Source organism: Sinocyclocheilus grahami, unplaced genomic scaffold (assembly GCF_001515645.1).
Source record: "Sinocyclocheilus grahami isolate Dianchi unplaced genomic scaffold, SAMN03320097.WGS_v1.1 scaffold221.1, whole genome shotgun sequence".
Classification (NCBI taxonomy): domain Eukaryota; kingdom Metazoa; phylum Chordata; class Actinopteri; order Cypriniformes; family Cyprinidae; genus Sinocyclocheilus; species Sinocyclocheilus grahami.
The window spans coordinates 692281-705506 of record NW_015505400.1 but is presented as its reverse complement, the minus strand read 5'-3'; the positions used below and the strand labels follow the sequence as shown (position 1 = coordinate 705506).

Genomic DNA, 13226 nt, shown 5'->3' with positions numbered 1-13226 from the left:
ACAAAAACGACTGGTAAGGGACTACAACGAGTTACTTCCCGGGTCTGTTACGTCAAGAACCCAGAATTTTACATAAACCCCGCCTCCGGGAACACGCAGCAAAGGGGGCGAGGCCATGCTGCGCTGCTTTAGAAAAGAGGAAGAGAAAACTACAGGTGCATGTAAAAATCTATTCATATATGAATCGCGATTCTGTCTTCTAACGATTCTAATGGATTCGTAAGTTTCAAAATCACTGTTCTAAAGCAGCGGTTTTCATCCTGTTCCTCGCGTCCCCCTGCTCTGCGCAAGCTCTGCATCTCTCTCTCTCTCTCATTCAGATCATCAGCTCAGTGAATACACTTATTTTCACATACTATAGCTATGAGAAGCATTGTACATGGACGCGTGTGCGGTTGCCGTACTGTATTAAAGCTTTAATCAGAATAAAACTGTATATTAAAAGCTAACAGAAGCAGTAGCATTTACAAATAACAGCGTATCTAAAAGTATGAGACAAAAAAATCTTAGGCCTACCATTAAAAGCTGTGCTTGCACAGGTTCTGCGCGATCCTCTTCACTAATATCCTCTGCGTCGCAATCGGGTAAGCACAGTAGACGACGCCATTGTTTACAATACAACCGGAGCACATGCTGCTGAGCTGAGGGGCGGGACGTTTAGACACGCACTAGAGGCGGTTTAGCCAATCACAACACACTGGGCCAGCTAACCAATCAGGGCCCATCGTGTATTTCTGAGGACGGGGCTTCATAAAACAGGAAATGATCAGCATGTTCAGAGGAGAAGGGACAGAGCGGTGTGGAATAAAGGTAAATTATGTGAAAAATAATGAGTTTTTTAACAAACAAAGCATTAACACATGTTAGACTGCACCTCATAAACTCAATCAAGCCTACAAAAAAAACAGTCAACCACTCCTTTAAAACGTAAACATTTACTGAACTTAAGCTTCCTTTTTTGTCATAATTGTTGTAGTCTTCACTCTCAAAAAAAAAAAAAGTGCAACAGCTGTTACTGGGGCAGCACCCTCTCAAAAAGTACAAATATGTACAGTTTAAGTACTAACAGGGTTGCAAATGGGTAGAACATTTCCAGGGAAGTTTTTGAAATGTTCTGAAAGTTTCCAAAACGTTTCTAAAAATTCTGGAGAGTTTCCAGAAATTTACTGGACATTTTTCACCCCTTTGCAACCCTAGGTACTAATGCCTGTATGTATAAGGTAGGGGTAAATAAGGAACAAAAGTGTACCTTTCGAAAGGGTTCCGCCCCAGTGACAACTTTCATACCTTTTTTTCTGAGAGTATATATACAGTAAGTGTATTGATCATAAAAAAAATTCAATTTTGGAAGTAAAATAAACCTCTTAATTAAATCTGTTGATATACTCTAAAGACTTGGATTAAACTGTTCAACGCCTTAATGACCTTTTTTTTTTGGAAGTTTTGGTTGCCTGGACTTTCAGTAGAGGGACAAAAAGCTCTCAGATTTCATTAATAATATCAAGTCAAATATAATCTGTCAAAGTTTGAAGTCTTATGGGTTTGGTACCACATGAGGGTGAGTAAATGTTGACAGAATAAAACATTTTGGGTGAACTATCCCTTTAAGGTGTGCCTTTAACCTCGTTGTACCCTACCAAAGCTACTTTAAGGCAAGCCTCCAATGTTAGCTAAATTCTAACGAGGCCAGAGGTGTCTTTTTGAATGGATATCAATGGAGAAAAGGCTTCATTACACTGAATAAACTGCTTTTGTATGAAAACGGCTTATCATTTTGATTAATCAGCCACCTATTGGCTAATCTTCAACCGTCTACCTTCAAAAATTATTTTTTAGATTAACCTATTTTTAGAGTTTACATTGAAAAAAAAAAGTTGTTTTATAAGAGAAATCACAGACACTTTTAACTATCAGTAAATAGTGATTGACTCTTGCACAATTCTGACAGAAATTCGATGACGTTGAGGCCTACATATAAATTAATTCTTTTTTTACTAGCTAATGTCTTTAAATAAAATTTTTGTAATAACGTGTATGTAACATAAAGATTATGCATTGAAATGAAAATACAACAATAATAATAAAAATAATAATACTAATTAGTAGTAGTAGAAGTAGTAGTAGTATTCTAGATATAAATAATTTTTAATACAATTGTTGGTAACATTTTATTTAAATAGTTTGTCAGTAATGCAAGATAAAATATTGGTATTTTATCATAAGATTAATAACATCTTTATTTTTTATTTTATATTATTTATATATTTTTTGTTATTTTACATTTTTGACGGCAGTAGTTTTATGTTTCTCTTCAGGTTTATGCATTTAAAAGTACTACAACAGTGGGTACTCTCACATATATATATATATATATATATATATATCTCACATATTTGTATTATTTTCTTTTTCTTTATACATTTTTAATATGGTCTTGCTAAAAAGGGAGTACAGGGACTTTCTGACAGGTGCTTTTCAATTGATTTACTTCACAACCGTACAAAACCTGCATTGTTGTGCATCATTGATTATCGCCGAGCATCATATAGCACAATTCAGCAACATGAAAATATTCCGACAAAACTGCAATAAATGCACCAAAGAAAATATAGCAAAGAAAACGCATGTCATGAAATGCAAATAAAATTACTCCAGCAAATCATTTAAATTAATATGGTGGTATTACACATGCAAATTTGTGACATTCTCTTACTGCATCTTAATGAGCAGCATTATTACCATAAGTGAAGTGAGAGGAGCTAAACACTCTAAACCACATTTTTCAGTAAAATTATACAACAAATATGCATTTAACTAAACACATCAACACACAGTACAAAATAGTGAAAGTCACACACCTAGGTTCACTTGGTCTACTATGTTCTGAAGATAATCGAGTTTAACCTGAATAACTTGAAATGTGTACCAGACTTTATGCTGATATTCAGTGGTCTGGCTATACAAGACTACTACTGCATGTTCACTTCCTAATTAAAGTTTTACACCATTTACACATCAAACACTTTTGCTTTCAAAAGAGCACCAAGCATCCTGTCTCCATGTCCCTTTTAAAGTGTTGCGTCTCCATCTGTACTGCTAAACAGGGTGAGGAGGTTTTGAAAGTCAAGTAGTTTTGTCCCATCAGCATTCTCTTCTTACTGAAGCAGATAGATGATGAATATCTCATGAGGCTGGGAGTGCGTGAGCCTTTGTGTGCATATGTGTGAGGGAAACCCTTTTCACTTGGTCTACTATGTTCTGAAGATAATCGAGTTTATGTGACTGCAAGCTTGAAATGTGTACCAGACTTTATGCTGATATTCAGTGGTCTGGCTATACAAGACTACTACTGCATGTTCACTTCCTAATTAAAGTTTTACACCATTTACACATCAAACACTTTTGCTTTCAAAAGAGCACCAAGCATCCTGTCTCCATGTCCCTTTTAAAGTGTTGCGTCTCCATCTGTACTGCTAAACAGGGTGAGGAGGTTTTGAAAGTCAAGTAGTTTTGTCCCATCAGCATTCTCTTCTTACTGAAGCAGATAGATGATGAATATCTCATGAGGCTGGGAGTGCGTGAGCCTTTGTGTGCATATGTGTGAGGGAAACCCTTTTGACCTACCCTTTTCTTCTCCACAGACCACAAACAGGACATTCGACATCCCTCTCACCCTGTCTGGATCAGTAGTTCTGAGAGAGAGGCTGAATTATGAAGAGATCACACGCTACCTGGTCATCATTCAGGCCAACGTAAGAGGAGGAGAAACAGTAGGAGAGATACAGTAGATAAAAGAAAGAAAGATTTACTCAACCACATGTCGTTCCAACCCTGTATGTCTTGTTCTTTCTTCTGTGGAACACAAACTGAGATAGAGTGTCCAAGTTTCTTTTGTCCATAAAACAAAAGTAAAACAAAAGTAGATGGTGATTTACTCTGTCAAACTCAAAAATGTTTCAAAAAAGAGCTAAAAAAGTAGTTTATACAACTGAAATGACTTCTTATGAAGTTGTATGAGAACTTTGTGTGAGAAACAGACTGAAATTGAAGCTGTTATTCACTGGAAATCTCCTCCAGATCCCTCACGTCTCATTTGGTGTTGTGTTCAATTGAGAAAAAATGCCTTTAGACACATCATGCCATGTGTTTGCCATTAAATGCAGCTAAATGGCATTGGTTGGACTTGAATTTCAGTCTGCTCCTCAAATGAAGGCTTCAAACAACTTGGAATATAGTCGAAAAGAGTTGCACAGACTATTAAGGTTTAAAGGTGTGGCCACATTTACTGTTGTTCAGCCAATTTTCATTGGTGAAATTCAATAGGAATCCACACGATTGGGATTTTCGTGTGAGGGTGAAAGATTTCCACACCCAGATTTTGCAACAGGTTCAAGTTGGTCACACAGATATGTAGCCTTGACTAACAGAAAACTGCTTGGTTTGAAAATAACTTATGTGTGAGCTGTTCTTTATACACTCGCTACACTGTTGACAGTAGAAAATGGACCTTATTTACCCACAAAATTATGCCAAGCTTTTGCTAATGTGACCACACCTGTAATCAGTATCTTGGACTTGTTTGTGTAGACTTTTTTTTAGACCTAGACAGCATTTTGCAACCAATTTCACTCCAGGTTAAACAAGATATTCAACCACAAAAATGCAGGGCTTGAAGTGAGAGGATTAGAAAAGTAAGTGAGATGCCCAATTTTCTGTCAGTAAAATGTCTTACTTTGCCTTTGACTGGAGAATCTTTTTGGCTGGCGAATAAGTTTGGAATTTTGGAGTTGGATTCAAACTCCATCCCTAAGTCCAAAGTTTGTGTTTCCCTTCAGGACCGAGCTCCAAACCCGAAGGACCGGCTCACCGCCACCACCACGCTCACAGTGGATGTGTTGGACGGGGATGACCTGGGCCCAATGTTTCTGCCTTGCAGCCTGGTAGACAACACCCGTGACTGCAAACCTCTTACGTACCGCGCCAGCATCCTGGAGCTCACAGATCCGGTGAGCGGTTCCTTATCCTTTGCTTTTTCAGCTGTGTCTTACGTTGAGTAGTTACGTATAGTCTCCTCATATATTGTAGCTCCAGCCTGAGAATTTAACTGGCACTGGTTTATAGTTTGACTGACATGTATTTTGCATTTCTGGTCTTGAAGAACATCTCTTTTACTTGACAGACCAAATGGCTTTGCATTGCACACGCTTCTAGCAATAGGGATCGTTTTCATTCTTCATTTCCGAATCCACTTGACAATTCCAGTGTTTTGATTCTTTTAGTATTTAGTATCAGTTATTTTGGCCCTGTCCCAAATGGCACATTTCATGTGCACTTGCTGTCTTGCGGACTTACAGTGGCCGCCGTGTGCACATGTTCATTAAGTCCGTGAGACCGTAGGGTGTCCCATTCGTCAGTTGAGCTTTCAGAAGGGTGCTCTCGATGCACACTTCTGCCGATCTCACACTGGAGCGAGCTCTGCAGCAGACTTCTACCCGACAATCAAAACGGCATCACGTCACAAAAGTGTGGACTCAGAGGAAGACTGCAAAGGTTTAGGGTGCGATTTGGGACAGAGCCTTAGTCTCATGGGACATTTGACACATTTTGGTTCATTTTGAGTTGGACATGTCGAAAATAATGACTTGCAGTTCTTTAAATAAGTCAATAGCCTATTTGGTGAGGGACTGACTCCTAAAACTGATTCAAACAGACTTATCAGTTTGAGACTGATTATTTTGACAGATATCTCAAAAATGGCTCATAAGAGTCATTTGTTGCAGTTTAGTGAATAAACCAAGAACTGCTCCACTGAGTGAGTCATTAAACTGATTCAAACAGGATTTTTTTGTTAGGAGTTATTTGATACAATTCATTTAAAAGACTTGCTCATTTTGGTGAATTGGATAATTCGCGTCCTGTATGATTAACTTGCCGTTAAAATAAAAAATGAAATGCCATTACAACCCTTCTGTTCCAGTAGTTTGAAAAAAAAATGGACACAGTTCTGAGTAAGAACCAATTTTTGACTCACAACCATACAAATAAATCTATGTTATGTTGCCATTACTTTTTAATTACCACAAAAAATTAGTTTTTGTAAAGTGTAGCTTAATATTGATAAATTAGATGATTAAGGGATACTTTGTGAGTGAGAATGAACGTGTAGGCAACAAATTGCAAGTGTAAAGTGTAAATAATACAAAAGTCTTATTTTTGTGCTAAACTTTGTCTGACTCAAGGGCAAAGTGGTGATGGGGTTTTTAGTAACTCAGTTCACGGGTCACCCCTATCTGCGATTGCACCTGCAATAGTTGCAGCACCAGCGCAGAGCCTTGAGCACTAGGATATCGCCATCCGGCTTATGTGATAAATGCTTCTTTAAAAACATGAAATTATGGCCATAGGGCATACAACCTTAAATCAGCATTTCTATTAGCTTCAGATTTGGTTGATGTATTGAAAACTTGATTTATTTTCAGCCAACTCTCAACAAAGTGAAATGATGTTTGACTTGAATATTGCACATTGTTTTTTTTGTTTTTTTTTGCATGAAACTGCATTCGTAACCTATTTTACTCCGGTAATATGATGTGTTTGAGTGAAACAGGTTAATAAACAATGAAATGGGTAGGACAGAACATAACTTTATTTACTGAGAGTTAATGGAAAGTGAGAGTTACCAGAAAAAAAACCAGACCAGAGTGTAAGTTTGCTAAAACACTGTTAGTTAGCGTTAACCAATAGTAAGAATGGGGAAAAAAATCAAATAAATAAATATATATATATATATATATATATATATATATGCAGGTAATTTACTAAACTAAAGTTCATTGAAAGTAAGTTCATTTTAAAAGTTTGTTTTATAGCAAATGCAGATAACTCCAACAGTCGTTTTTTGGCAAAAGCAGATAACTCGACATTTCATGTTTTAGAGTTAAAAAAAAACACGTTTAATCTTTGTAATCTCCTCAGATGACAATATGCCTGACAAACGTTGTTGTTGTTGTGATCATAAACTGTATGGATGTGATTACACGCAATACACGGAGCTTTTCCCTCACCATTGTAACGCGCTGCTTTTACAAGGTTCCTTGAAAACGTTTCAGCTTTTATTTTCCTTTTTCGCCCTGAAGAAGATATCACAGGTTCATCAAGTTCGTCGAAATTATCCATCCTCGATCACTTTTAGCCAGCTTTGGACCTGAATACAGCGCGCTGATTCGCTAAAATGGGCTTATCGGCTTCTGTTCAAAAACAACAAGGGTGCTTGTCGGCTTCTGCACTAAAACGTGAACTCGTGATGCCTTGAAAGTGGACAAAACCACCTTTTTTTTGACAAAACTTGTTTAGGGTTCAGATTGCGCTATATGTGAAGAATAAAAAAATTGCTGATTTCCGTGCATTAAAGTGCCGTTTATCGGTTTTTGCAAATTAACTCTTCATACATATATATATATATATATATATATATGAGCAATATCGCTCGAGTACTCTAGTGATATTGCGTTTATACAGCAGTTCGACGGAACATGTGTGTAATTAAACAAGAAACAAAGGAGTGCCTAATAAAACCCTCTTTTGTGCGGAACTACTTCCTTCCGCCACGGATTCAAAGTTGACAGTTAAACATACGTCACTTTTAGAATTCATATCAAGGGCATGTGCTACTTCAGTTATGTTATTAGTGAGAAATAATGAGGTTATAAGAGAGAAACAATGCGGCAAGACGTGCATCCAAATGAGAGAGAGAGAGACCGCGAAGCTAGATGTTTCTTCTTATATTAACTAACGTACTCTACGATTAGCTCAGTGAATAATTAAAAAAAAACATAAACCCGGGTAGAACAAGCGGAGTGATACAAAATTGTGAAAGGGCGTTCCTGTAGCGATATCAGTACAATAACACACGGGTCTCAACCAATCAGATTTGAGAACCAGAATGGACTGTTGTATAAATAAATAAATATATATGTATGTATAAAGTAGACTGTGTCAATTACAGTACAGAACGTACATACACAGTCTGCCTATGTTTATTGTGTTTATATTGTTTCACATGTTAATGCTGAGAAAAACAATAATATCCACATGCTTGGGTGAAAGTTGGCTCCTCAGTCTGATAACAATAAGAATGCATGCCGACACAGACGTTCCAGAGACACAAAGATAGCGGTGTGCTAAGCAAAGTTTCTTACAGCGCTTTGTGATTTCTGTTCTTAAACCACTTAAAGGCAGCATATGCCTCAAGATTACGCTGTCAGATAAGCTCTCTTCTCAGCTCCCTCTGGGCACAGCTGCGCTTACCTGCAGTCGTGAATACAGTGATGGACAGCTGTCTTTTCTCAGTCCACTGGTGTTTGGTTTTCATGTGATTTCTCATTGTGGTGGTGATATTACGATAACTCCATTTCACTGATTCATTTGATCATTTGTGGGAAGATCATTTAGTAAGATACTTTTGATCAAAGTAATTCCAAACTTCGCGAGGCAGACGCCCAACATTGTGATCAAATACAATCAACTTTTTAACATGCTACACACCGCCACCCAGTGCATTTAGTTATAACTGACTTTGAGTATGCCTGCTTAGGATTCATCATGGATTCCCTGCATTTATGGCCAGCAAAGCTAAACGTAGTAAAATTCGAATAGTGTTTTTATTTTTCAAATAATAATTACATAACGAATATTCAACTATTTGTGCACACCCCAAACCAATAGCCCAAAATGATATTTTTGAACCTCTGTTTTTGGTATTAATCTTAGCCAGTGGTTACATTTGTTTGGACATCCTGCTCGTCTGATCTGCTTCTGGTACCGCAACAGAGTTGAGAATGAATGATGTTGGGAAATTTCCTCTGTTTGAGTCACTCCGTTGGCGGCATACTTCTTTATATTGAGTGATTGCCATGTTGCTTGACTCAGCTTTGAAGTTTTACATCACAGACAGGTGCTTTAATATTCTGCTGTACACTTTTCTGATACACTTTGGAATTCATTTGTTCCTCGATGATAGAAAGCTTCTACCAGAAAAAAAACAAAAAACCTTCCTATACCAATATAGTCATTTCACCTTGCTTCACAGTTGAGATGAGGAGTGGAGCAGAAATTTGTTGTAAGTATAGCAAGAGCAAGTAACCAATGTTGGAATTTCTTTTTCTAGCCACCTTTTTTCCCCCTATGATTCAGATGCCTCTAGTCAGTGTGCTTTACATTCATGCTGCTTTATGGTTTTATAAAATGAAAAGATACTCTCTTTTGACAATATTTTAACTGATAAAACCACAATCACAATCAAGCCACAATGTTTCCCTTTCTTCTGTGCATGGGTTAGGCATAGACATTCTTCGGGAAAGTCTTCTTCTACACAAATATATCCTTGGTGCATTCTTAAAAATAAACGTTCCAAAAAGGGGTTTATGCATGTGATGCCATAGAAGAACTGTGGTAGTGTTAGTACATTAGCGCTTTAGCTCTTTCAGCCCATTTGCCCTATCCATGCTTGTCTGACAGCCAGAGTGAGCAAAGAGGTGCTCTAAATCATGTTTACTTTAACATTTGGAGCCGTTTGACTTCAGGCCAGCAGATGCATCCAAGGACACATTTTAGAAGAGCTGTTGTGCGTGGACAATGATTAGGTATTCTAAAGCTCAGCCGCCTTTATCAGCTGTCAGAGAACCTGCACTCTGCTCTGTGTGCCATTACTCAGGTGGTCAGTTCACTTCACAGCTTGCCTCTTTTTCACTTCCATGTGTCCCCCTCTGTCTGTACCCTCTTTGTTTTAACACGTCTGCACTCCTCTGTGTTTTTCTCTTTGTTTCTTACTGTCTACTGTGCTATCTCATGATGTGCTTCCAGGAGTATATCGGTCCCCCTGCTACAGACCAGTTGAAGTACTTAATGTACTTAATTATTTGCTAGATTGAAAAAATGCCAACTTCGGAGTATAAATTTAGCTGAAAGAGGGACATAAAATAAATCGTTACGTACAAAAATTGTATATATCATGATGTGAATAATTTTATCATGGCAAATGAGGAATATATAATATAATTATTTGGATACATAATATAAATATATATTGAAATTAAGTAAATGTATAAATGAAATACCTTATGTATATTTAACTCTATCTTTAAATTTAATTTGCATAAGAATATTTAATAATTTATTTATAATGACAATAATTATTTATTTATTTAATAATTTATTCTATATATATATTATATATATTTTGTATATGTATATATGTCTGTGTGTTTGTTTATGTATATATTATATTTCTAAATTGATTATAGTCTTGTAAAGCAAAATATGCATAAAATATACATTTGTTAATTTACTGTGTGTGTGTGTGTGTAAATATGCACACAAACACTTTTTATGTAAACATAAACATACATATGTGTATCATTGAAATGTAATATATATGTATGTATTATGTATACATTAGAAATATATAAATTATGTTCATTAATTAGAATGTCTTGTATTTATTTCATATGCCATGTATGTGTATGTTCATGAATAATATTATATTTATAAATTATATTAATGAAACAAATATCCTGTTTCATTTCAGATAAAGCTAAAGCAAAATTTGATATAAATAAGATATTTTATAGATAGATAGATAGATAGAAATATGTGTAAATTAATAAATTATATGAATTAATTAGCACTTTTGCATCCTTTTTTTAAGGATGTGTAGGTATTTTTACTGGAAAACAAGACAAGAATACTGATTAAGAAATAATTTTTGTAGTGTGCCTTCATATCACCAGCACTAGTTCCACATAAACCAATACTTTGTGAATTATTAAGTCACACAGCTTGCCTACCATGTACATGTATGCAAACAGACCTAACCTCAAATTTACAGCATCCTCGCAATCCTCTTTTTTTCTTTGAAAAAGCTTTTTCCTTTAAGAGGCAACATCAGCAAATCAGCAGAAGATAGACACATCTGTTGCTTTCTTGCACAGCAGAATCACTTGTGGAAGGTGCGAGGAACGTAGATGCTTTCCCCTAGACGAAATGATCATGTCTGACAGGTGTTTTATTCGGTTTCTGAGAGCCTCTCCACTCCTAACACAACATGAAAGGTCAAGCAAAGCCAGCCTCAAGTGGTGACCACCTTGCGTTTGCCATCTTTTCCCTGTGTAGGCCATCTGAAATGGATACAGGATATTTTATCAGTAATATAATTTAGAAATATAATACACACATAAACATACACATACATTGCATATTAAATACAATACATTATAATTAATTAACATAATTTATAAATATTTATGCATATATGTGAATAATTAAAGTTAAATTGTAGGTATTATGTTTTCATAAAAAGTGTTTGTGTGCATACACACACACACTAATAGTAAATGAACAAAAAAATTATTATATTAATAAGATAATATCATATATGTTTATATTATATTTATACATTTAATTAGATAATAAACTTATTAAATAAGTCCTGTAGTTCAGATAAAGCAAAATATGCATTACATAATAATTAGTAATTAACATTTTTTATTTAAAAATGTATAGTCATATGCAGTTTAGCACTTTTGCTATGTTTTTTTAAGGTTGTGTTAGAGATTGTCTAATATCTAGACATCTAAGGTTTTATTGTTTAACTGAATTTTCATGAATTTATGTATCGTTATTTAATGGGATACAATAAAACAAGAATACATTAATTTAATAATAATTTTAAATATAAGCAAAACGTTTTACTGTGTAACATTTTATTTTGCACACAACAGACAGATTATTAAATCTATTTTTAACTGATTTAATAATTCTTTTTATCCCAGCGGGGGTCTGAATGTGTTATATTGGAGTAGACGGTGCATGTGGACTCTCTGTGGAAAACCATCCTGGAGTCAGGCCAGTCTTATCTAAAGGGCAGCGAACAGGGATGACAACACTTTTTGATACTCTAATTTGGTTATTTGGCCAGTTTATTGCTTCAGCGGCCTACTGTTGGGAGCTCGTGGTGGGAGGTTAATAAAACGCCAGTAATGAGTCACGTTCCTCATTAACTACTGTAATCAAAGACCGGGTTCAAAGATCCCATATGGGCTGAGCTCATCTCACCCCCTGAACACTTTGGCCAGAAACATAGTCGACACAGGTTTATAAATAAGCAACACAACATTGGTAATAAAAATAAATATTTCTTGAGCATCAGATCGGCATATTAGAATGTGACACTGAAGACTGGAGTAATGATGCTGAAAAATTAGGAATGCCATCACAGGAATCAATTATATTTTAAAATAGAAATCAGCTCATTTGAATTGTAATAATTGTTCATAAAATTTGACTTTATTTTTATCAAATAAATGCAGTGTTGTTGAGCATAAGAGACTTCTTTTAGAAATCAAAAAAATCTTACCAACCCACCACATTTAGAACAGTAGTGTGTGTAGTGTAGGGGGAAGTTACTTTTACAAGTAATTTATTACAAAATTGCGTTACTCCACAAAAAGTAACTAATTGTGTTACTTAGTTACTTTTTATGGAAAGCAAAGTAACTTGTGGTTCGTAACTCATGTTACTTTGTGATGTTTTATTAACAAGTTTCGGGAGGAGCGCGCACAGATAATTAACACGGCCAGTTCATCATCAGTAATTACACCATCTATCCAATCAGCTCAAGAGAGAACCTCTATAAATAATCAAAGCAGCCTTACCTCCATTATCTCCCGTCCTTAGCATCCTTAGCACCATGTCAGACATCGAACTTTTCCCGGACGATAATGAATTTGACACCACGGGTCCTCCGGCGTCTTCAGTCGCCGTCCAGCACCCCAGCCCTCCGCAGGACACCATAATCGAGCCCGCGGCTGCAACTCGGGGCCGCCGGCCCTCCCGCGCCGCCATCGCGCATACCTCCAGGCACCGAGGCACGCCATCACCTGCGCCTTCAAGGTGTCAGCCACCTTCTCCAGCGTCCTCCTACGCCTCAGCCCTCTCCCCCGCCCCAGCTGCGGAGAAATGGACCGTGGCAGAACTACGCCAGGCGCTCGTCAGCTCCGGCGTCAGCGTCCCACGACGATCAGCCATGGCAGATCTCCTCGCCCTCTATACTTCCCTCCAAACAGGGGCGCCTCCAAGCTTCACTCCTCCATCCAAGGCCGCGGACAAAGCGAGCCAGGGCCGTAGTGTTCCATACTCACGGCCCGAATTAACCACCACTCCTTCGAAGA

At 36.8% G+C, this 13226-nt stretch overlaps 1 protein-coding gene across 1 annotated transcript in view; it reads left to right on the top strand.

Moving 5' to 3' along the window:
• Positions 1–13226, top strand: part of pcdh15b (protocadherin-related 15b) — a 187163-nt gene that overhangs the window by 52308 nt on the left and 121629 nt on the right. The window contains exons 7-8 of the mRNA XM_016287345.1: positions 3642–3752; positions 4836–5006. Of these exons, the coding sequence (XP_016142831.1) occupies positions 3642–3752; positions 4836–5006 (282 nt within the window). The remainder of the gene's footprint in view (positions 1–3641; positions 3753–4835; positions 5007–13226) is intronic.